Source organism: Corvus cornix, chromosome 1, assembly GCF_000738735.6.
Source record: "Corvus cornix cornix isolate S_Up_H32 chromosome 1, ASM73873v5, whole genome shotgun sequence".
Classification (NCBI taxonomy): domain Eukaryota; kingdom Metazoa; phylum Chordata; class Aves; order Passeriformes; family Corvidae; genus Corvus; species Corvus cornix.
Window position 1 is genome coordinate 65203756 of NC_046332.1, and position 21712 is coordinate 65225467.

The 21712-nt window shown below is 35.6% G+C and overlaps 1 protein-coding gene across 2 annotated transcripts in view; it reads right to left on the reverse strand.

The window, feature by feature from the left end:
* The window catches only part of KLHL1 (kelch like family member 1), a 196699-nt gene that overhangs the window by 46309 nt on the left and 128678 nt on the right, over window positions 1-21712 (reverse strand). For both annotated transcript variants that reach the window (XM_039560154.1, XM_039559587.1), the window contains exon 6: window positions 8163-8349. In XM_039560154.1, the coding sequence (XP_039416088.1) occupies window positions 8163-8349 (187 nt within the window). The remainder of the gene's footprint in view (window positions 1-8162; window positions 8350-21712) is intronic.

A 21712-nucleotide genomic window follows, 5' to 3' on the forward strand; every position in this document is an offset into this window, starting at 1 on the left:
CTTAGCTCAGTTCCTGGGAGATTCTGTTTTGTTTCAACTATTTCCCTTTAAGGTAAACCTGCTGCAAAGGGTACTATTCCTAACCTTCATGGGTAGGACCCAGGTAAGACCGATTGGATTCTATATGGTGCCATCTGTAGTCCAAAAAGATAATTGTTTTTATTTGGTTTTCCAGTTCAGAGTGTTAAAAATAAGGTGAAAGCTCTACTGAAGATTACTTGGATGTTCTTGTGCTTAAAATAGAGACTTTTGGAGCATTTCCTAGAATTTGGCAAGGAGATTTGTGACGTAGCTGAAGGTGCAAGATAGAGTTGAAGGACTGTCCTGGAAGGTGCCACCATTTTTTAAGTAGTATCCACCCTGGTTATTGAGGGTGGTTCCAGCACTGAACTGTTTCCAGAACAAGATTCAGAATTTGTGGTGGTTTACTCAAAAGCCAATACCAGTAGGTGACAACCATCAATGAAACTTCGATGATCAGGGAACAGAAATTCACTAGTGTACAGAAAAATACGAGGTTTCTGATTGTATAGAAGTTCTCTAAATTATCCATCTGCCAGGCATGTGTCTTCTCTAGACCACACACAAAGTTTTCTTTTTTTTTTTAATGTGTATTTTAATAAGTAATATGATACCTGCACTAGAAATGTCAGACAACAGAATAAGATTCAGGGAAGTGACGAGGAGGAACAGAGGGTTGTTCTTAGGATAATAATCCCCCTAACACACCCATGATGCAGAAGCCTCTTGTGCTGTCTGCATAATTGCCTGGTTTGTACCAACAGGTGTGAATTCCAGGGCAACAGACTGACAACGGAAGAATTTTGTGGGATGATAAAATTTATCTTGTATGTGATAACTTTGGCTCTTCTCTTACATTTGAAGCCATGGAGGCTTCAGAATAGGTAACTTCAGGATCTTCTTTTTATTTCAAACTGTAACTGAATCAGCAGTTCCAGGAGATAATTACACTGAATAAAAAAAAAAAAAAAAAAGCCAGAAATTTAGTGATATAAAATAGGTACTGAAAAAGTACCAGATGGTGTTAAAATATGGGTTGGTTCTTTTTCTATTCTGAAATGCACTGCTAAATCAAAGTACTTTAACTGCTAATTAGCCTATGAGACAATGTTTTGGAACATATTGAAAATCATAGGGTGAAAAGAAAGAAGTAGTCATATTAATACTTATAAGAACTGGACGAGAAGAGAATTTTAGTGTGATTTATACATTTAATTATCTCATTAGTGATTAGCCAGTATATTTCATATTCCTCTGGTGAAATAATTAGCCAAGCTCTACTTTTACTGTACAATTACATTAACATGTTGCAGAATCACAGAACAGTTGAGGTTGGAAGGGACCTCTGGAGGTCATCTCTTCTCTGAGCTGAACAGTCCCAAATCTCTCAGCCTTTCGTCACAGGAGAGATGCTCCAGTCCTTTCATCACCTGTCTGAGATGCTGTTAAAGGACTGAGCAGTATTTCCAGTGAGATCTGACCAGAGTGAGGAAGATGTAAGCAATTTGATGACTGAAAAGAGAAGGGATAGAGGAGTATTTAAACCTCAAATAGTGGTATTTTGACCATCTTTTTTTCTGATAACTGCCCAGGAAAAGACTGTTTCCTTATTCTTGATGTAGCCCCAGTCCTCAAAGAGATGCACTGCATTGTCTTAGTAGCAAGGTATGTAAAGTGACCTCTCATGCTACCCTCTGCCAGGGGGGAGATCTACTGGGAACATCTCTCACCTCTGCAGTGAGTATTGAGGCAAATCTTTCTCAGTGCCTTCAAGAGAAACCAAAAGCAAATGAAAACAGGGAAAAATAATCCCCTCATATCTTCCTCTTTGATAGAAGCACATGCTTTAAAATTCCTGTGCAAGGTCTGCCATGGAGCAGACAGTGGATGGAGAGGGTGGCTGCTCTGTACAGCTTCCTCTGCTCCCTAGATCTGCTACCAGGGATCGAATCTGCACATGCAATATTGCTGTTTCCAAATACCTGAACAATTGTTAGGCAGATGTTTGGGGTAAAATGACCCCAGGTACTTTTCTGCCAAGCTGCTGTCCAGCTGAGTGGCCCTCAAACTATAGTGGTTCCAGGGGCTGTTCCTCTTAAGGCACAGGACTCTGCGCTTCCCCATGTTGAACTTCATGAGGTTACTTCCTGTTATTTCATGGATTATGGTTTCTCTCTCCAGAATGTTTTGTTTCTATCTGAATACAAGAAGTACATATATTTATCTTTGTAGTTTATCAAACGTATATTCAATAATAAACTCTTGGGCTATTTAAAAAGTATACATTTCTGCAAAAGATTAATTCTCTCAAAATCCATTGTCTGGTTTTCTGTTTTAAAAAGTAGTGGATCTCTTTTTTTTTTTTTTTTTTTTTTTAACAGCTAACTTATGTCTTTTCTGTTTAAGGAGCCTAAAAGGCAAAGTAAGTTTCAATGCATATTTGCAATACAGACACTGAAAATTTTAGTTATTAATTCTGCATAGCCTGCCTGCCACTTACTCTGGTGCTCTAATTTTCTCAAGAAAACCCACCATGATAACATTACTATGCTATCTTGATTATTCTAACAAGAGTATACTTCTCTGTGTTGTTGTTCCTGTTTATATATTCCATTATTATTTTCCTGTTGAGTCTTCTACAAAGCGTGAAAAATGAAAACAGAGCTGGTCACTGGTACAATGTTGAGCTAAAGCTAATGGAATGTTACTTGTTAGTGCCTTTTAGATTTAAGGTAAATTGCTTTCCATTTCCAGTGTTTTCCATTGCTAGCTAGAGAATGTCTGGGAAAACACTGGATTATGCCAGCACACATTTTTATGTTTAAAAAAAAAATCTTTAAATGTGTCAATATTTTGAAAAAATTAATTCCAGAAAGCATAAGAAAGAACAGTGAAATATATTACATGGAACTGAGTAAACACAAAATCATAGAATCATTGTGGTTAGAAAAGACCTTTATGACTGAGTCCAACCCTTAACCCAGCACTGTGGAGTCAACCACTAAACCATTTGTGCCACATCTACGTATCTTTCAATTACCTCCAGGGATGGAGACTCAACCACTTCCCTGGGCAGCCTGTTCCAATGCTTGACAACTCCTTCAGTGGAAAAAATTTTCCTAATATCCAATCAAAGCCTCCCCTGATGAAATTTGCAGTCATTTTCTCTCATTGTATTGCTTGTCACTAGGGAAAAGGCACCAAATCCCACCTTGCTATAATCTCCTTTCAGGTAGTTGTACAGAGTGACAACATGTCTCCAGAGCCTCCTTTTCTGCAGCTGAAACAATCCCAGTACCCTTAGCTGCTCCTTCACATCTATCTCAGTAAAATTACTCACTTCTGGTACTTGGAAACACTGGAGTTGTTTGGCTGAGATAGAACTGCTACTTAAAGAGAGCAGACAAGATTTCAGCGTAGAACTGTAGGCATCTAAATAAAAAGTGATATACAGACAGCTGCTTGGAATGTCAGAGGCACAATTTATTTTGGCTTATTGTCCTCCTGAGGTATTTTAAGGTTATGACTACAGGATTCTTTAAGATAACAAATGTCCTCATGGAAAAGACAGGTGAAAACAAATTAGCACCAAAGGCAGAAGAAACTCATAGAGAGTAGTGGTAATGACATATAGGTGATGTTATCAGTAAAAAAAGTAGGATTGCAAGAAGAACCATCAATTTCTCACTTCTCAGTTCTTTTGTTTTGTGGAAACATCTATATATGCCATGGTTAACCACAGCATGTTTGTTTATGTTCCTGCTTGACAGGGGCTGCTCCTGGAGTCAGACCGGGGCTGATATATACACATACATAAGTATTCTTACAAATTATGCACATTTTTATAAAACTTTTCAAAAAGCACACCAGGGAGAAATATTCAGTAATAAAAACTTTGGACTTTTCTTTCTTTTAAAGGAAAATACTCTATCTTCTTAAGTAGATTTTGCTCTTTGTGTATTATACAAATATAGGATTTTAAGCACTCACACTCTGAAAATTAAAGACAGCTACCATACACTGTATATTTTGAATGAAAATGCAGGTAAGATGAAGATAAGATGTTTACTCAAGATAGGTTTGTGCATCAAATGGATAGATAATAAATGCTGTCAAATGTTTTATGTATGTGAAGACAAAGTGGTTTGTAGCAATTTCTACAACTTGCAAAATGCCATATAACAATCTGGATGGATTTTACTTTCTTCTTTTTTTTTTCTTTCACAGTATTTACAATAGGTTTTTTGAATGTATAAAATTAAAATAAATAAAGTTTAAATGATATCTGCTTTGAGAAATGTCTTGCTAGAAAAAAAATGAAACAAAACAAACAAACAAAAAAAACAAAACTAAAAAAGCCCAGAAAAACAAAGACATCTCCAAAATTCACTGGAACAAGAGTAACGTTATGTAGCTATGTTAGATGACATTCCTGTGAAATAATAATAATAAATATATATATGTAATAAACCACATTTGATAAATCATATTTGTGAAGCAAAAAGAATTATTGCAATTATTAAAAATAGATTAAAGAAAAGGAAAAACATGCAACATGGGTGTATAAGAAAAAATAACTGGAGACCTCAATTTCATATTTCAAAAAGTTAATTTTTTAATATATCTGTGGCAATAGCAAAGATCTTTCTAAAAGTTATTTTAGATAATAATGAATAATAATAATGAAAGGACTTTTAATATTGCTTGATACAGACTAATGATGAACCCCACCTGTTTACCATCAGGGCACTTTTTGCAGCAGGTTTTATATCTAGTCACAAGATTAATGAAAAGCACACATTTAATATCAGTGTTTCAGTAAATTGACTATTCCATCTTCTTATTAAATGACCTGCCACATTTTTATGGAAGAGTTTCTTGCTCATGCAACTTTTCCTTTCTTATTCCCTTGCACTTACTTCAAGACTTGGATTCAGTAAACAACTAATCTAGGACTTTGATGAACTAGTCTAGGACTATTCCAAAAATAATATATACCAATGGTTTTAGATCATGGATACCATAATGCTTTTATTTTCTTTTTCTGCAAGTTCCCCTTGTCCCTTTTTATTCTAACTGCTACCTAGTGAGACAGGCTAGGACACCTCATGAGAAATTAATCAGCATTCTGACATCACTACAACACTGCTTGATTATTGACACCAATCTCCGCTTGCTGCATCTTTTCCTGCTCATAATTTTCCATATCACCATCTAACATAGACCATATACATCATGTTCTACCACTTGGCTTCTGCTCTGTGTTTGGGATTCCAGGATGGCTGCAGGAAGCCAGTGCTTAATCATTCCTAAAAATTGTTGTATGCCCACTTCTTGCAATTACTCATTTATTTCAGTCTATCATCCTTCTTTATGTGTGGACTTTTGTATACTACTAGATGATTGAATCCTGCTAATCCAGATTAGAGAAATCAGTGTGATAATATTAATGGGTAAAGTGAATGGAACTTTGTCAGAAGCACATACCCCCAATCTATTAATGCATCCCAATCAATATATCTCTGCATTAATTCAGACATATAGAGAAAATGTGTTTCTTAGATGCACCTTTAAAATTAAATTAATAAATAAGCGAAGGTGTGTGGAAACAGACTTAAATTATTTTAGTTCATCTAGGAAATTAAAATTACAAATTTATCTAACTTTGATACTTTCCTCTCTATCCATTTAGTACTATGCTGCATTAATTTTTCACATCAGGCAGAATTCCAGTTGCTGTTTGCTGGAGTTTAATTATCACTTCGTTTTTATGGAAAGGAAGATAATTATAGAAGACATTTCAAAACAAACTTAGCATGCTAGGCTACATTTTATGTGACAAGCCACATAACCTTCAAATGCTTTCATAATATTTGCACTTAGACACTATTTTATATGCTAGTTAATAAATTGCTAATTTGTCTAGCTCATCCAATTATTTGCAACAGTTTCACATTTGGTAGCAAACATCAGGAAGCATTAAAAATACATCATCGTGAATTGCAACCCTCCATATCAGCCTTTCAGTGAAGAAAGTTGTGGGGGAAAAATAAATTTTTAATTATTGAGAAGACATAATACAGTATCAGTATCATCTCCCAGCCCAAATATTCAGGCTTGCTTTATGAACTCAGTGACTCTTCCAAACAGGCAAACAGCACTCAGGTCTCCTGAACGGACGTATGGAAACAAGACTCACTGGGCACAGAAGCTAGTCAAGAACACAGCAGGATCACAAGAGGGATGAGCTGAACAGATTCAAGCTGAGATGGCACAGCTGCAGAGCCTGGGTGACTGGGAATACACATTGCATCAGCTGTAACACAGGCTCCTGTTATGCAGATGCTCCTCTGCCATACCAGGCCTCTTCTCAAAGCAGTTTTTATCTGCTGTAAATGCATAAAAGTCCTGGTAGTTTTCAGTCAGAAACAGAGGGCTAAACCTCTGTTGCTCTGTGTTTTCTCCTGCTGCTACAAAAATGAACTGCTTCTGCCTGACCTGAATCTGCAAAATAGGCTGTGTGTTGATGTGGTAATGGTGCTATACTTTGTGCTGTCTTCCTAAATATTTCTGTATTTTTATTGAGGAACAGATATTAATAGAAAATGAGAACAAATACAGCTGCACTCAAATTGGGTTTACTGTCATTTGCTACCTGAATGCTTGTGTATTGTAATTTGTCCTAAGTAAGAGGAAATTTGTATTTTATCATCCAGAGACAATGTTCTGTGCACACCCCTGCCTAACATTTAGCTACACAATTGTTTATAAATGTTACAAGGACAAAAATAATCTGCAGCTACTTTAAGAATATATATATATATATGTATTGATTGATTCTTTCATCAACAATTTCTTATTGTCATAGAATCATTGAATAGTTTGGGTTTGAAGGTCCCTAAAGATCATCTTTCCAACCCCTGTGCCATGGGATGGCACATGTTTCACTAGACCACATTGCTCAAAGCCTCATCCAGCCTGGTCTTGAACACCTCCAGGCATGGGACAACTTCTCTGGGCAACATGTGCCAGTGTCTCACCACCACGCCCAGTAACTAATTCCTTCCTAGTATCTAATCTAAACCTACAATCTCAGTTTAAAGTCATTGCCCCTTGTCCTATGACTACATGCCCTTGTAAAAACTCTCTCTTCAACTTTCTTGTAGGCCCCTTTAGGTATTGGAAGGTGACTTGTTATAAGGTCTCCCTGGAGAATAAATAGCCACAGCTATTTAGTGAAACAACTGCAGTAACACCAAGACGCAGTTGTGAAACTGAAGACATAATTTTATAAAATACTTTTTTCAAGTACAGTTTATTTTATATTAGAACTAGTGTTTCTGAAGGCTTGGTCTTCAGTCTAAATATGGACGTGAAAATTTAAGTGCTGTGCAATTATTGGTTAATATCACAAAAAAGAAAAAGCCTTTTTGAGTATATAAGCTTATAATATAGCTAGTTTTAGTTCAAATATTTTGGTTCATTCCATTCAAGAATTCAGTGGATTAAACTTACCAGAAATGAAAGCACAACCTATCATCATAACTCTTATTCCCAACAAATAACAACAAAATGCTTTAATAAAATTTCCTCTTCTTCCTATTTTTCTGCACAGAAAAATGGGGGTAATTTTACCTCCCTTTATGACAAACTAGCAATCTAGTCAAAGCCAGTTATCCTTTTTCTCTAGAAGACTTACAAATTTCTGCATTGGAAGACCCATGAATCATCCATAATATTTTAGACAATTACTTAAGGATGGAATACACTGCATATCAAACTGCCTTTTTTCATAGGTTAAAGAAACTGAGAGAAGTATTTGACTTATAAAGGAAAAATAATTTCTAGAAGTCTATAACTAAGGTATATTACTATCATTCTATTTTTTTTTGCTAATTTTTTTTCTGAAAATTATAATAATTTTGAAGAAAGAATGAACTCAAAACTCAGTTTCTTTTCTCTAACTGTATTATGCTTTTCCTTAAATATCCATAGATTTTCATTGGACCAAAAGTCTTGACAGCATTTCTTGACTGGTTTAAACACCCCCTCACCAATATTGGAACAGAAAGTTATTTCACCATTTTCTGACAAAGAACATGTGAAGTATAATTCATAAAGCAGCAAATATCTTATAATACCTTTGTTGTTATCCATTCCTCCAACAGCGTAAAGTGTTCCAACTGTAGATTTTCTAGGCTTAGTTCTTGGACTTTGCATGAGAGTTCTTCTTTCTGGTAAAAGATGGTATTTCATGGCTTCCAGAATAAGCTTCTGGCATTCTAGGTCATCCTTAAAAAGTGCATGATTTTCCAGGTCAGCCAGTATCTGTGAATGACATTAAATGAATATAAAATCCTAGAAATTCCTAGAAAAGCAATACCATGCAATGAGAGACAGACACAAATGGATGTCAGAAGTATATTTCTTCATGCTAAAATACAGTTATGCAGGGCTATTTTTTCTTGGAATACAGACAAAAAGTAAATAGTTAATTGATTTTTAAAGGATTTTAAGGCCAGTGTTTCACCAGCGCTTAAGACTACAATCTTACTAATCTTTTACTGATGGCATTGAAGAAAACTAAATGTTCTCTTGTAGGCTGACAAATTTTTAATGGTTTCCAGCATATTACTGAAAGGGCCTATAAGGCATCTCTTTGCAGGAAGATCCCCTATTTTTAAAACCAAACCAAAATAATGCCCCACCCCAAAACCAACAGTGCTCAGTACATACAGGTGAAAGAATATTCTATTCTTCCAAAGAAGAAGGAGTTGTAAATGTTAGGGGTGTGATTCACTTACCTGTATATACATAGCTACCAGCTTTTGAGATGTCATAAATCACCGTGTAAGTTTTCAAGATCCCACTGAATTACACAACCTGGGTTAACCTCACAGCTGACCTAGCTCTGAGCAGGAGTTGGACTACAGAACTCCTGAGGTCTACTCCCACCTGAATGATTCTTTGATTCTGTGATCTGACTGATGTCAGGCCAGAAGAGTGCAATGCTCATGCAGATTTTGTGCCATATCTGCCAGATCCATGTAGATATCTCAGATAACCTAAGTCATCCAAATTAGAGCAAATTTTAATTGCATATAACAGCATATCTGTACTGTGTGGTAAATTTCTAGATATTGTAGAACATCTATCTAGGAGACCAAATTATATTCAGAGAAGCAGCTAAAGGCCAGTAAGCAGGAGAATTTCATTCCCAGAGTCTGAGGATGTATCTTCCCACAGACATATATATGTAAACATATGCAAACTGTTTTGCAGTTGCCTTTTAAGAAGTCTCAGCTATTTCATATGGGCTTCAATGGCTGCAGAAGAATGCTAGAATGTCCTTTATCAATCTATCAGCCTTTGGCAGATAACACGTTTTCTGTGACATCTAAAATATTAACAGCTGGCACGTGTAGACAGTTGTCATCTGCTTCTGATTTTAGGCATCAGTCATGAAATGAGTCTATGGTTGAAAGAAAGGCAATATGTGCTACAGCCCCTGGTATCAGCAGATCGAGAGCAGCTCTGCCAAGAAGGACTTGGGGATGCTGGTGGATGAGATGCTGGACATGACCCAGCACTGTGCACTCACAGCCGAGAAAGCCAAACATGTTCTGTATCCAAAGCAGCGTGGGCAGCAGGGCCAGGGAGGGGATTCTGCCCCTCTGCTCTGCTCTGCTCTGGTGAGACCCCACCTGCAGTGCTGCATCCAGCTCTGGGGTCCCAGCATAGGAAGGACATGGACCTGTGCGGTGCGAGCAAGTCCAGGGGAGGGCCACCAAGATGATTAGACAGATGGAACAGCTCTACTATGAGGAAAGGCTGAGAGAACTGGGATTGTTCAGCCTAGAAAAGAGAAGGCTTTGGAGTGACCTAATTGCAGCCTTCCAAGACCTGAAGGGAATTTACAGGAATGATAGGGCAAGATTATTTACAAGAGCATGTAGTGACAGGGGGAATGGTTTCAAATTGAAAGAGAGTAGGTTTAAATTAGATATTACGAGGAAAATTTTTTACTGTGAGGGTGGTGAGGCACTGGAACAGGTTGTCCAGAGAAATTGTGGATGCCCCACCCCTGGAGGCGTTCAGGGCCAGGCTGAATGGGGTTTTGAGCCACCTGATTTGGTGGAAGGTGCATCTGCCTATGGTAGGAGGGGTGGAATGAGATGATCTTCAAGGTTCCTTACAACCCAAACCATTCTATGATTCTATGATTCTGTGATTCTGTCATTCTGTGATAAAGGTTTCTGTGTATTTGTGTGTGCCTGTTCTGGTTATTATTCAATTAACATTACTAAATAAGAATATTAAAAGTATGCGTATAAACAGGGGTGCTAGGCATATTTCATAACACTAAGTTAATTTTTATCTCATAATGTTTAGATTTTTCATGTATTCTTTTTGTGACTTTTTGCCTTTAAAGTGTTCAGCACACTGCTCAGGAGACTATAAAATCAAAGATCTGAAAACAAACCATGTCCAGATTTTAGGCAGGATGATGCTTTCTCTTGCAAAATGATTTAACACACATTTAGGACTACTGAACCAAACAGAGTACTCTGTCAACATTAACTAAATAGAACACAGGCACAAGAGAGCTAAGAAATCAAATTACCAGTTTTCTCTGCACAAATTTGAGGTAATATTAAGTTACATAGACTTTCTAATGCTTAACGGAATTAATGAAATTGATGGCAAAGGTTTTTATGGCAAGCTTATTATATCAGTAAGGATCAAAGTCCAACTACAATATTGGTGACTTCTTTTTAGACTGCTTTTTAGACTGACTCCTTTACACAGAGGTCCTTAGGCTCTTAAAGCAAATATTCATCTTTGAAATCTTTCAACTGAGTTGCCAGGTGTTTCAAATAAAGAAGAAATAATCCATGAACACTGTTCTGTCACAAAATTCTGAGACTTAATTCACCAACCACAAATAAAAGCTTAATCTCTTTTTCTTTCAAGTTAGAAATTCACCTTAAAAATGAATAGGAAATGGAAAAAATAATGGAAAAATTATAAATAAAAAATTTAAAATGGACAGGAACATTTGTTCATATCCTAAAAAAGAATAAATTATTCATTCCTCTCTCCTATTCACTTTTTTCAGAACATGGGCTAACTTGTGATAAACAATGTATTTCTGAATTTCCTAAAGGCTAAAACTTGTGAATAGTGGAAAAAAAAAAAAATTAAATTGAAGCTACTATTTAGTAACCAGAAGTTATATAAAGCTGTTTCATGTTGTCTAAATTTCAATAATCTGCTTCAAAGTTTTTCTACTCCATAGTTATCTTTCCTGATTATGTCAAAACAATCAATATATCTTTATTAAATCAGGATGCACTTGACCAGGAAATTCAGTTAGTAAGGATGTTTCCCTGGAAACCATATTATGTTCAGCTTTCTTTTCCATGTCTATGACATCCTTCATTAAGAGAGAATTGTATCTAACATTAAATAAATATTGCTGGGCTTTGTAACATGGAAATTCACAAAGCTGTAGCTTCTCAAAAGACTACAATACCAGTGCTACGCCAGCATAGTTAATTACCATTGCTAGAACTTCTTGGACTAGAAATATCCTGAGAATTTTTTGTAACTTCGTGTCATCATGTTTCTCATTTTTCCCAGTTAAAATCCCCAAAAAGTCCTTTGTTAGATATACTTCCAAATGACTCTCAGCACCATGCTGCAGGGAACAGGCATGTTCAACTCGGTGAAGCACATTCAGTTTGAGTTCTGGAGTGCAAAGTACTCAAGTACTGCCAAAAGGAAAGTCAAGTCTAATCAGCACAAAAGGAGTAGTTTGGTACCAGCTCAGTGACTGACAGTGGGTGCACCATGGGACTGCACTGACTGCTGCCTGCCTTGCTGTTACCCTCAGCTCCCTCCTTCCTTGAGGAGCAGCTCTGCATTTGCTGCTTCCTGACAGATCTCCCCAGATCCTCTGTTATCCCAGTGATTTGCTGCTATGATCATGGGGATCTGAATACTTGATTTGAATGATATGAAGCAAAATCATGCATATTCTACATAAACGATCATCTGAGACACGGAACTGGTCACTTTCTACCCTGTTGAACATGTGTCATCTAGGATGAAATTCAGCCACTGCTAGGGAAAAAGGGGATACCACCTACCTGGAAAGAAAATGACCACTCCTTTCCTTTACTCCACTCTTGGAAGAGACTACAAGGCAATGGAAGAGGCAAAGAGCTGCCTCACCAAAGCTTTCATAGTGACCTCATACTTCTGAAGAGGCACAGAACACCTCCTGGTTATTTAGATAGAGCTTTCTACCTTGTGAAAAGTGCAAGGTGTGACAATATGCACTCAGTCAGGATGAACTAACCTCAGATTCCACCTTGATATGTGCCTCAGACACAGTAATTATCCAAAAGGGGTGATGATGAAACACCATTGGATTCCTACCACTAAAAAGAAAAAACATGGGTATTTCCTCCAGGACAAATATCAGGTCTATAAAAGTGAACAAAGTGAGAAAGTACTCCCTGCATGCCAAAATTAAACACTAAGCACATGCAAAAGTTTTAATCTGTAATCCAGTAGATGGATGCTTACAAAAGAGGGACAGCATCATTCCAAATAATGCATTATGTGGTCTCTATCTGCCCATGTCTGTTTATTATGATTTAGAGTCTTGAATAGTCCTTAACAACATAATTATTCTGTACACTGATTAGTATTGAACTTCATACCCAAACACATTAATTTTTTCACAGACAGAAAGCAACTTCCAGTTCTCTAAAAATTATGCAGTATCTAGATGCATTCTCCCTCTGAAAAGCCCTAAAGTGTTCTGTGCCCTTAGAAACTTACATGCCAATGTCATGTGGAACAGAGGATTAGAATTATCTTAATAGTATTAAAAATGGTAACAGAAGAACCAAAAGTTAAAAGTCCTTTAAATGAATTGTGAATTAATGAAATGTGGATTTTCATGCCACGTTTCATTTAAGAAAGCCCGTAAGTCTCTTCCTTGATCCAAAATATATCTGGAGCCACTTGACAATCTTGAGTCAGAGAATCACATTACCATATGAAACAAATATCTGAAGAATTAATGACCTAAAGTTTGCACTTTGAATGTTTTTCAAGAGAGATGTTTGATTAGCCATCATTGTCCTTTTATGAGTCTTCTTCTATGTACAGCTTTTTTACGGCTGGTTATTGTTGATGATCACAGTAATGCAGCTACCAGAAAAGAATGGAGACCTCTGAAATGTAAGGTCACGATTGTTCTTTGTACAGATTAAAATGAAAAGCAAATAAAGGGTTTATCTGACTTTCTGGAAAGAATAAAAATACTGCTTTGAAACTTTCTACAAAAATAGTTCTCAGCCTTTCTAAGTCTTACCATGCTGATGCTGCTGTAGATGTTAGGAATCACTGTGTTTCTATGGACAAAGATCCAACTAGAAGAAATTTTTATCTGTCTAAAGCTGGTAGGGGTCATTATTCCTACATCATAATACTGCCATATGAATGTAAGTATTTCTGTTGATTAATGTGGTGAAAGGAATAAATTGTTTGACACTTTGTATTTTCTGTCTATAAGACAATTGCAGGAAATGCCTGTAATACTATCATAACTGCAGATTTCAACTTAATTGCTATTCTGATTAAAGCTATAAATAAATATACCCATTTTAAGAAATATCAGTCAGGCTATTTATGCTTCACTGCAAATATGAGAGGAATAAAGTCCCCTGAGGAGTGCTACTACTTTTATTACAAAAGGAATAAACTCTCAGCTACTTCTGTTGGATAACACTTCTCTTGTTATAAAGACAATTGTTTAATGTATTTAAACTTCTTAGTTAAAAACCTTTGAACTTATGGGATAAACATAATAGTGAGTTAAGTAATTTAATTTTTTTTTGCTTCATTGTGAGAAACTGGAACAGGTTTCCTTGTTTCTCCTATTTCAGTGGAATATTTACAGTGCATTTTCTTACCAGTTTGCTCATCTTGGCTGGGATAGAGTTATATTTCTTCATAGCTGGTATAGGGCTGTGTTTTGGATTTGTGCTGAAAACAGTGTTGATAACACAGGGATGTTTTAGCTATTATTGAGCAAGGCTTACATAAGATCAAGGCTTTTTCTGCCTCTCAGCCTATGCCAGTGAGGACTCTGGAAGCGCACAAGAAATTGGGAGGGGACACAGCTGGAACAGCTGACTCCAGTTGACCAAAGGGATATTCCAGATCATATGGTGTTTCATGCTTCTTATAGAAAGCTGGGGGAAGAAGGAAGAATGGTGGGACATTGGGAGTGATGGTGTCTGTCTTTCCAAACTGCCGTTACACGTGATGGAGCCCTGCTTTCCTGGAGATGGCTGAACACCTGCTTGGTGTTCAATTCCTTGCACTGCTTATGCACATGGCTTTTGCTTCACCTAATCATCTGTCTTTATCTCAATCCATGAGTTTCCTCACTTTTACTCTTCTGATTCTCTCCCTCCTCCCACCAGGGGTGGGGGGTGAGCAAACATCAGTGTGAGGCTGAGTTGCTGGCTGGGGTTAAACCACAACACCAGCTTTTCCAGTCTTAAACATCCATACTGCATCTGGCATCCAAACCACATACTTTTTGTGTGAAGGTGCTTACATGCTTGTAAAAGTGGATAAAATTATATCAGAATCCAAAATTATCCAATACTATGGATTAGTTCTAAATTTCTTCCTTTGCTCAAGTAAAAAATGAAAGATAACTATGAAATTAATCACAGAAAGGTACTGGGAAATAGAATTAAGGTATGGTTTGCTACTTTCAATATCACTTTAATTTTTGCTATTTCAATGTTAAATAAATATCCTGCTTAACATTTATTCTTGAACAGATTTTAGCAACAGAGCATTCTGACTTTCTTGACAATGCAAGGTATTCATTTACATGCCCGCATTAGAAATTTAAGTGGTTTCCAGTAGTAGTATTATTAGCTATTCAGTAAAATAAAGTAAAAGAAACTAAAGAAAAGTAAAATCAGCAAGTTATTTCAGTCATCAGTAATACTTTCAAATAAGGAAAAATATACAACAAATTTTATTTTTATACATACAAAATTAAGTACTCATGAAAAAAATCCTGAGAACAGGAATGAGAAGAGCATCATGTTTGCACTGTTTATGTGAGAAAGTATTTTGGGCTATTGATTAACCATACATTATTACAATCTTTAAGAATTACAATCAGAGAACATTAAAATTTTGAATGGTCCTCATAAAAAGACATTTTTTATGCATATAATGTCTTTATAAAAAGACATTAATTATGCATTAATTTAAAAATTGGGGCAGTTTTGTACACAAAAAATCCCTTCATTTTGCATACCAGAAGGTACAACGTCAAGAACTGTAAAATTGTGAATTTACTGCAAATATATTTCTCACTTAACTTGCTTTTAAATTACTATATCTTGAAAATAAAATGTACTGCAGTCATAAAATTATTTTCTGCCAATTTTTGCACTCTGAGGTACTATCAATAGTGTCATTTATTATACAGATCCTGATTTGCAAGTAGATTTTATCTAAAGTAAATGAAAACACCTAAATATTCCCTCAGTCTCCCCTTTAGGTTTTAAACAGTAAAAAAACTACAAAAGTTGTTAACTTTTTTTGGGAACTTCTAAACATAGAGAATACAAGGTTTCAAACTGATCCTGTATGTAGCTGAAGTTTCAACTCCATTTCTAAATCCCATTTTACCCATATGAACCTTAGCAATATTACTAAAAGACATTTTTGGTTTTGCTAGGAATTGAATGTATTGAGCTAAAGCCAACATAATCATCTGCTTTGCTCATTTGACTTGTAATCAGGAGCCTTACATTAATTTTTTAAAATAATCTTATTTCTAATTTATCATTTTGAGGTTTTGTTAGCTTTTAAAACAACCATTCCAATATTTTGTCTTAGAAATAAAATAATGAAAAATATCTGCAATTAATAATACCTCAAATTTAGCATGTCTCATTTTCTTTTCTACCATCTTCTTTCAGCTCATTGAACATTCTGGATCTGTTTTAAATTCTTTTTTCTTGTTCATGTTTAATTAATGATTTCAGGAAAGTTTTTTCAGCTCAGAGATTTCCAGGCATTTTTCTGTAGTAAGACAAATACTCAGTATATGAAATTCAATATTTGTGTTGCTTATGGACTAAATTATTCATGATGTGTTAGTCAAGCCAGCTGCTCAACCAACTCAAGAAGAAAGACTACACTAAATCCCTTAGATTTCTGTATTCTCAGACAAAGATTATTTTCTCCTCAGCAATAAGATGCAGCAGACTTAACGATCTTTAAGAAACTCTAGACCAGCTCTTCCTTGAAACATACAGCTAATAATTTCTATTATGAATAGTCTACATTAGGATTTACTGCTTAGACACCACATACTTTCATTAGTCTGACTACAGGTCTGTGATCTCTGTATGCATGCAGGTGATAATATATTGCAAAGACATCAGTCACGTAGCAGCAATAGTGATTAGTCTCAGACTGCAATTTTGGAAGAAAAATCTAATTATGTTTTCTGCCTGAAATCTGAATTCTGACATCTCCTAAGCTTGCATTTTTGATGGTCATAGTACTGGCAGCAGAAATGTGTTCAGTATTTAATTGATTTGTAATTCCTTTTCCCCAACACACTAAAAATTATTTAATATTCAGAAAAAATTTTAAACTGGCTTTCTACCCTTCAGTTATAAACAAGTCCTCCCTATTCCTCCCCCACGTCAGGGTACAAAAACCAAACCAATAAAAGAGTATAGCATAGTTGAAGTTTGTTTTCCTTAACTTATCACTAGATTACACTAAAGAATGTATTAAAGAAACAATCAACCATGTACACACACATTCTCTGAGGCTGTACATTTGATACAGAAATAAAGAAACTGACTTTTTCCCCCTTCCTCTCGAATAAACTAAGTAATGGAATTGGAGCATTCATTGGTAGCATCTGTGGCAAGTAATTAAATGGTATTGAAATCACTTTCACAACATTAACTCTTCTTCAAAGCTTATGATTTAACAAACCCATTTATTATAATCTTCAGTATTATTTTCTGTAAGTGGACCCATGTTATCTTTTATGACACTGTTAAAATTATAGCTTAATTTGTAAATATGCCCACACTTTTTTGGCACATATACTGACTTTTGTTGGACTCCTTGTACAACCAGGTCTGTCTTTGAAACTGGTACTAATTTGACCAATTGACTTATCAACCTGATGTATTACTGATTCAAATGTTATTCACTTTAGGAAAACAGCAATTGTTTTAAACCCTCCCACCCCAGCTTCTGCCTCCAGTGATATCTTTTCACAACAATTTTATCAATCTACGTATTTTACAGAGGGGCTGAAATGAGGGCAAAATCTAAGATGCAAGCTAGCTACAAAATTCTACTGATGCACAGATCTACATTTTACTTCATCAAAGTACGCTCACTCTCCAGAAAAAGAAGAAAAAACATCTTTATTTCAAGATAAATCTCTTCTTAAATTAAATGTTAAGTTTCTAGATAAAGTTAGGCAAGATCAATGTCTCTTAGAGTACCTTGTACTTTTTCTTCTTTACTCCTTGAGGAAAAAACTAAGTTCATAATTCTGAGAGCCATGTATATTTTGCAATATTGTTAAAATACTACATAAGAAATAAGAAACGGTCAAATTGCATTCAAGAGGTCAAATTGCATTCAAAAGGAAGTGAAACAAAAACTTAAAGAAACCCAATCACATTAAAAAAAAAAAAAAAGAGAAAATATAAAAAATACCCCAACACTAGAAGCAATAAAAAGGTTGGCCTTTCACAAAATGTTCTTACTGGCTAGTGTCCTTTTGTTTGAAGGCATATTTCTTTATTTGAAGCTCTTCTGAATTTATTTTTTTTTTTTTTTTTCTGAAAGTGATAAATAGGAGATTAGGTAAAAGCACGACAGATGGAACAAATGGAATACAAACATTATTCAGTCAATAAGAACTAATAGCCCATATTTAAAAATTACTGGCTTTTTATTTTTTACTGTAGTTACCTATTAACTGCAGCTAGCTGTAGTCTACCAAAATTGATGTAATTTTCATAAACTCGTATATGAGAATAAGTACAGAGAAATGGAACATAAAAGAAGCATTTTTTCCCATAAATAATGTTCTCCTGATGCAAATATGATCTTCAGTCTTAGAAGTAGACAAAAAAGATGGGTAAGAAAACATGACAGAAGGGGAACTGTATTTAAGTACCTTTTCCAGATATATTTAATGTTTAAATGTTACAAATATTAAATATGATGAATTCTTTGAAGACATACACAATCTCTGAAATGTGGATGACTCAACCAGAATTAGAAGAGAAAATGTTTATAATTTTGTGCTTGTCTACTATGTTGAATCAATCTAAGGGAGAAGGAAGCATGCAGAAAACAGCACTACACTACAAAAAATAAGGACTTAACATTATGGAGGGTAAGTCTAACCCGTCTCTTAGACCTCTCTTTTCCTTCCTTCTTTACTTAAGAGTGACAGATTTCAGTGACATCATTAGCAATAATGGTTTTTGCTTTTAAAACTACCTGTTGTTAACAATTGTTGAAATTGATCTTTGGCCTCATTACTTTCAATAACTTATGGTTGCCTGACCTCTGGAGGCATGATTTATGGAACACCAAAAACTAGCAGCAAAGCTCAGTTCATGAGCCTTTCACAGTAGTTTCTCTCCCCTGTCCAGTTGTGGAGAGGAGGGTAGGGTGGCTTTAGTAGGCACCTGGCACCCAGCCAGGGTCAACCCACAACAATAATCTACAAGCTGACAGTCAGTAAGAGAGAAAAAGATATAAACCTGCCAAATAATGACTATAGATCATATGACCTTGTAAAAACATAAGCAAAAGGCAAAACATGTCTTCTCAAAACTGAAGACATCATTTTATGCGAATGTAGCTCAAATGTATTACTCATTTAAGTATGGCGCTATTTCAAAGGTCAAGGGAAGATATCCCCTTATTTACATGACCAGAGCTTCTAATTGATTTAACAGTTAATATAATCTAGTTTATCCATAAATATCTGTTTTCACATGGACACAGTGTATACATTCTAGTGGGGACATATATGAAACATATATTCTCATAAGCGTTTCACAAAAAATGCATAGAATAAGCAACAGAAGTACAGCATTTTTATGAAACTATTGTTCTAAGTATTTCACAACACAGAATTAGTTTAAGAGGGGCAAGGTCTTTATTTTCTATGCATCATTATCATTCCCCAATAATTTTATGACCACATGAAGAAGTGATTTAATTAATGAAAATCCACTCTTCCACTAAATAATTTTACCCTAAAATGTTTAGTAGTGAACCATATGCTCAGTATATCATGAGACACTGAATAAAAAGTCAGGTAAGTTGCCTGTGTGTTGGATAAAGAAAGAGTATTATGTTGAGACAACCTTTTATTTGAAAAGCACCTCGTAAGAGCTTCAAAGCATTTACTGGTATTTACTGGTATTTACTAAACTTTACTGATAATAAAATGCATTTGGAAAAGAATGTCACACATAACTATGTTAAGCAGTTATCACTTTCACTTGTTTACATGTTTACAAATGTTCACATGTCATTTATCTACACAAAAAAATCCCAGCCATATTGACAGGACTTTTGGACAATTCTAGAACTATCTAAAAGGCATAAAAAAGAAATCCTTTGGATTGTATCTTGCACACTGCATTGAAGTATCATATCTTTGTTCAGGTAAAGTATCAGCTGACAAGCTACATCCACTGCCAGAGAAGCTGCTATAAAAAAAGTCAAAAAGTTAGCTTTACTCTATGATCTATATAAGAAAATTTTGAAAGTAACAGCTTATTGTGTTTCTACTGGCTATACTCCACTAATTGTCATTATACAGGCAACTGAAATTTCAAGCCCAAATTTCTCCTACATTGGTAAGTTAATAGAGGAATATGGAGATCATCCTAGAAGCTTGATCAAAATTCATTTTTTGTGGACTGAGAAGTTATTAATTCTTAAGGTAATTAATTTTTATTTACTTGAAATTAACATAAATATTACTTTAAAAATATTGTTAAATTTCTTCACATTCCCTGATTTATATTATTCTGATAGAGGTTGGCGTTCAAATCGAGTGATGCTTAATCCACTTGCACAAAACCAAGCATTTAGCACCATTTGAGATGCCACAAGGTGTTTAAGAATCCACACAGAGCCAGTAAATATAGCCCTGGATTTATGAGGAAATGTTTCCAGAAAAATTGCTTGGAACCAGGCAGCACGATAATCCATGGAACTTCTCAAATCAGCACACATGTTTGCTCCTAAGCGTTGGGAAGGGCACTAGATCTTCATTGCCTATTGATGCCATGAACATTTTTTGCCTTTTCTTTTATACCCCGTCATACCTTTTTTTACAACTTCTGTATTCCTAGTGCTTTTTCCCTACATTCTTGGACTTGTTTGCCAAGCTGAGAGACTAAACATTTTAGAAGCTTCGTAGCTAGGGATCAGTGTGCCCCAGACCCCAAGGTCCTCTCCAGAACATATTCTGTAAACTAAGACAGAACCATGCAGGGGAAGGCTCCTTGGGGCAGGGGGCTCACTTGAGCCTCTCATTGGGGAATCTTTGATAGATATGCTAATTAGTAAGACCTATAATGTTATACCCAATCTTTTGGGGGTGTGCATTTGGCGGGGTGCATTTCGGTGCATTTGACCTGGATGTGTGCACCTAAAGATCCTTAAAAAAAATACCAAGGTAAAATCCCTTTTCCCCTTCTAACCGTGTATGACTCTTGATTCTAAGACCAGGAAAAGGCATCACTATAGTGAGAGGTTAGGAATCTAGCTGATGTGGAGATGTGGAGAAGTCTCTACACATAGGTGAGTAAGAAACTGAATCATACCTTCAGTCTTTTCAGATTCAAGTTATAATTTCCTGGTATGCAATTATTTAGAAATGATTGAAAGAATTCACAAAATGGTGTAGAGGATGACTGAGTTTACACACATACTTAGGATTTACCCCAGACCAATTGGTAGGAACCAATCTTAAAAGCCTGGAACTCTACTCAGGTGTGAGTTCTTATTAGCTGCACTTGTTTAGTGACGCTGGAGACAGTCAGAGAACTGAAAAAGCTTCTCATTTAATATTATCAATCACACTGCTCTCAAAGACAAATTTAAAGATTGACTGACATAGAATGATACCCTCCATTTTTGCTAAGCAAAGAAACATTCACTTGTTTCCTCTAGCTCAATATATATTGAAAAGGTCAGAACTTAATGAACCTGTCTGACAACTGCCTGGTTAATTGGGGTTTTTTTAGCAGTACAAAGAAATAACTCCTTGCCAAATGCCAGCTGAGCTGTGGAAGGAATTTACAAGTTTACCTCATCGTGTCAGTTATCTAAGATTTAAAGGGTTTCGATTCAATTATTACATGCAAATTCATATATATTTTTCAGATCATGTACAGTCAGATGTAATGTGTGAATTCTAAGGGGATTTAGAGGCTCAGTGCTTCCTACAAGTTACCTACAGCAACTCTGTATAAATAAGAGGACAACTCATGTGGATCTGTTTACTTTCTCTCCAGTGGCTTACATGGTATTTACTTCATTTTATAAGGACTGC